The sequence below is a fragment of the Fulmarus glacialis genome, unplaced genomic scaffold (assembly GCF_000690835.1).
Source record: "Fulmarus glacialis isolate BGI_N327 unplaced genomic scaffold, ASM69083v1 scaffold4232, whole genome shotgun sequence".
In the NCBI taxonomy this organism is placed as follows: domain Eukaryota; kingdom Metazoa; phylum Chordata; class Aves; order Procellariiformes; family Procellariidae; genus Fulmarus; species Fulmarus glacialis.
In genome coordinates, this window is record NW_009198262.1 from 1 (window position 1) to 2,885 (window position 2,885).

Below are 2,885 nucleotides of genomic sequence, written 5' to 3' on the forward strand. Positions count from 1 at the left end.
CAAATCTTTGAGAGCGGGAGAGGGGTCACCCATCATGGCCGCCCCTTCGGGGTCCCCCCCGAAACGTTTCTTCCGGAAAAGCGTGGAATTCCTGGAAGCGGAAGACGGGGGTTCACCAAACGTCGGGGGTGAAGCGGAGTTTGGGGGGGTCCCCGAATTAGAGGGGGTCCCCAAATTTGGAGGGGGGGAGGAGGTGGAGGAGGAAGAGGAGATGAAGGCGGTGGCCACCTCGCCGGGAGGAAGGTTCCTGAAGTTCGACGTGGAGTTGGGGCGAGGAGCCTTCAAGACGGTCTTCAAGGGCTTCGACACCGACACCTGGTTGGAGGTGGCCTGGTGCGAGCTGCAGGTGAGCCCCCCCCAAAACCGGGGACACCCCAAAATTGGGGGCGGAAGGGTTGACACCCCAAAATGGGTGGTGGAGGCGACGGTTGGTCACGTAAATTTGGGTGGGAGGGCTTGGAAGGTTGAGGGACATCCCGAAGTTCATCGTGAAGTTGATGGTTGACCCCCCAAATTCAGCTCGGGCTTCTTCTGAAGTCAAGGACACCCCAAAATTCATCACGAAATTGATGGTTGACCCCCCAAATTCAGCTTGGGCTTCTTCTGAAGTCAAGGACACCCCAAAATTCATCACGAAATTGATGGTTGACCCCCCAAATTCAGCTTGGGCTTCTTCTGAAGTCAAGGACACCCCAAAATTCATCACGAAATTGATGGTTGACCCCCCAAATTCAGCTTGAAAGTTCATCCATGAAATCTATGGTTGACCCTCAAGTTCATCTTGAAGGTCTTTCAAAGTCAAGGACACCCCAAAATTCATCCATGAAACCTGTGGTTGACCCTCAAGTTCATCTTGAAGGTCTTCTGAAGTCAAGGACACCCCAATATTCATGATGAAGTTGATGGTTGACCCCCCAAATTCATCTTGGGCTTCTTCTAAAATCAATGACACCCCAAAATTCATCATGAACTTGATGGTTGACTCCCCAAATTTAGCTTAAAGGTCTTTCAAGGTCAAGGACACCCCAAAATTCGTCCATGAACTCTACAGTTGACCCTCAAATTCATCTTGAACTTCTCCTGAAGTCAATGACACCCCAAAATTCGTCATGAAGCCAATGGTTGACCCCTCAAATTTGGATTGAAAGACTTTCGAAGTCAAGGACACCCCAAAATTCCTCATGAACTTGATGGTTGACCCCCCAAATTCAGCTTAAAGGTCTTTCAAGGTCAAGGACACCCCAAAATTCGTCCATGAACTCTACAGTTGACCCTCAAATTCATCTTGAACTTCTCCTGAAGTCAATGACACCCCAAAATTCGTCATGAAGCCAATGGTTGGTTACTCAGATTTGGCTTGAAGGACTTTCAAAGTTGAGGACACCCCAAAATTCATCCATGAAACCTATGGTTGACCCTCAAGTTCATCTTGAAGGTCTTCTGAAGTTAATGACACCCCAAAATTCATCATGAACTTGATGGTTGACCCCCCAAATTCAGCTTAAAGGTGTTTCAAAGTCAGTGACACCCTAAAATTCATCATGAACCCAATGGTTGACCCCCCAAATTCAGCTTCGACTTCTGAAGTCAATGGCACCCCAAAATTCATCATGAAGCCAACGGTTGGTCACTCAAATTCAGCTTGAAGGTCTTTCAAGGTCATGAAACCTATGGTTGACCCTCAAGTTCATCTTGAAGGTCTTCTGAAGTTAATGACACCCCAAAATTCATCATGAACCCAATGGTTGAACCCCCAAATTCAGCTTGGACTTCTTCTGAAGTTAATGACACCCCAAAATTCATCATCAACCTGATGGCTACCCCTTCAAACTCTTCTTGAAGCTCTTCTAAAGTCAATGACACCCCAAAATTAATCATGAAACCTATGGTTGAGCCTCAAGTTCATCCTGAAGGTCTTTTGAAGTCAATGACACCCCAAAATTTGTCATGAACCAACAGTTGGTCCCTCAAATTCACCTTGAAGGTCTTCCAACATTAAGGACACCCCAAAATTCAGCCATGAACTCAACGGTTGACCCTCAAATTCATCTTGAAGTTCTTCTAAAGTCAATGACACCCCAAAATTCGTCATGAACCCAATGGTTGACTTCTCAAATTCATCCCAAACCCCTCCCAAAGCCCGGGACACCCCAAAATTCACCCCTCGGCCCCTCCAACTCATCGCTTCCCTCGTTCAACCCTCCCAACCTCGACTTCTCCCAAGTCCTTCGGCCCCGCCCCGTGCGCCAGGTCCCCTTCCAACCCCCCCCCCAAAATCATCTCAATTCACCCCAAATTGCGCCGTTCAGCTCCCCAATTTATTAATTATCCTCTTAAACTGCCGGATTCCTCGAAATTAATCTTAATTTACTTAATTAACTCTTTAATCCGTCGTCCCAACCGGACTCCTACCAGGATCGGAAGTTGACCAAGGTGGAACAACAACGGTTCAAGGAAGAAGCGGAGATGTTGAAGGGGTTGCAGCACCCCAACATCGTCCGCTTCTACGATTCTTGGGAGTCGACGGTCAAGGGCAAGAAGTGCATCGTCCTCGTCACCGAACTGATGACTTCCGGCACCCTCAAGACGTGAGTTTCGGGTGTTTCGGTGACCCACGGGTGAAGCCGGGGAGATGAGGGCTCATCCCGTCTTGTAGGTATCTCAAGAGGTTCAAGGTGATGAAGCCCAAGGTGTTACGGAGTTGGTGTCGGCAAATCTTGAAGGGTCTTCACTTTCTCCACACCCGGACGCCCCCCATTATTCACCGGGATCTCAAATGCGACAACATCTTCATCACCGGCCCGACGGGTTCCGTCAAGATCGGCGATTTGGGCTTGGCCACCCTCATGCGGACCTCTTTCGCCAAAAGCGTCATCGGTAAAGAA

The 2,885-nt window shown here is 48.8% G+C and overlaps 1 protein-coding gene across 1 annotated transcript in view; it reads left to right on the forward strand.

Moving 5' to 3' along the window:
- Positions 1–34: 34 nt before the first annotated feature.
- Positions 35–2,885, forward strand: part of LOC104073139 (serine/threonine-protein kinase WNK3-like) — a gene marked incomplete at its 3' end in the record, with an annotated part of 3,909 nt that continues 1,058 nt past the window's right edge. Inside the window, exons 1-3 of the mRNA XM_009572819.1 lie at positions 35–346; positions 2,416–2,588; positions 2,657–2,877. Coding sequence (XP_009571114.1) covers positions 35–346; positions 2,416–2,588; positions 2,657–2,877 — 706 coding nt within the window. The remainder of the gene's footprint in view (positions 347–2,415; positions 2,589–2,656; positions 2,878–2,885) is intronic.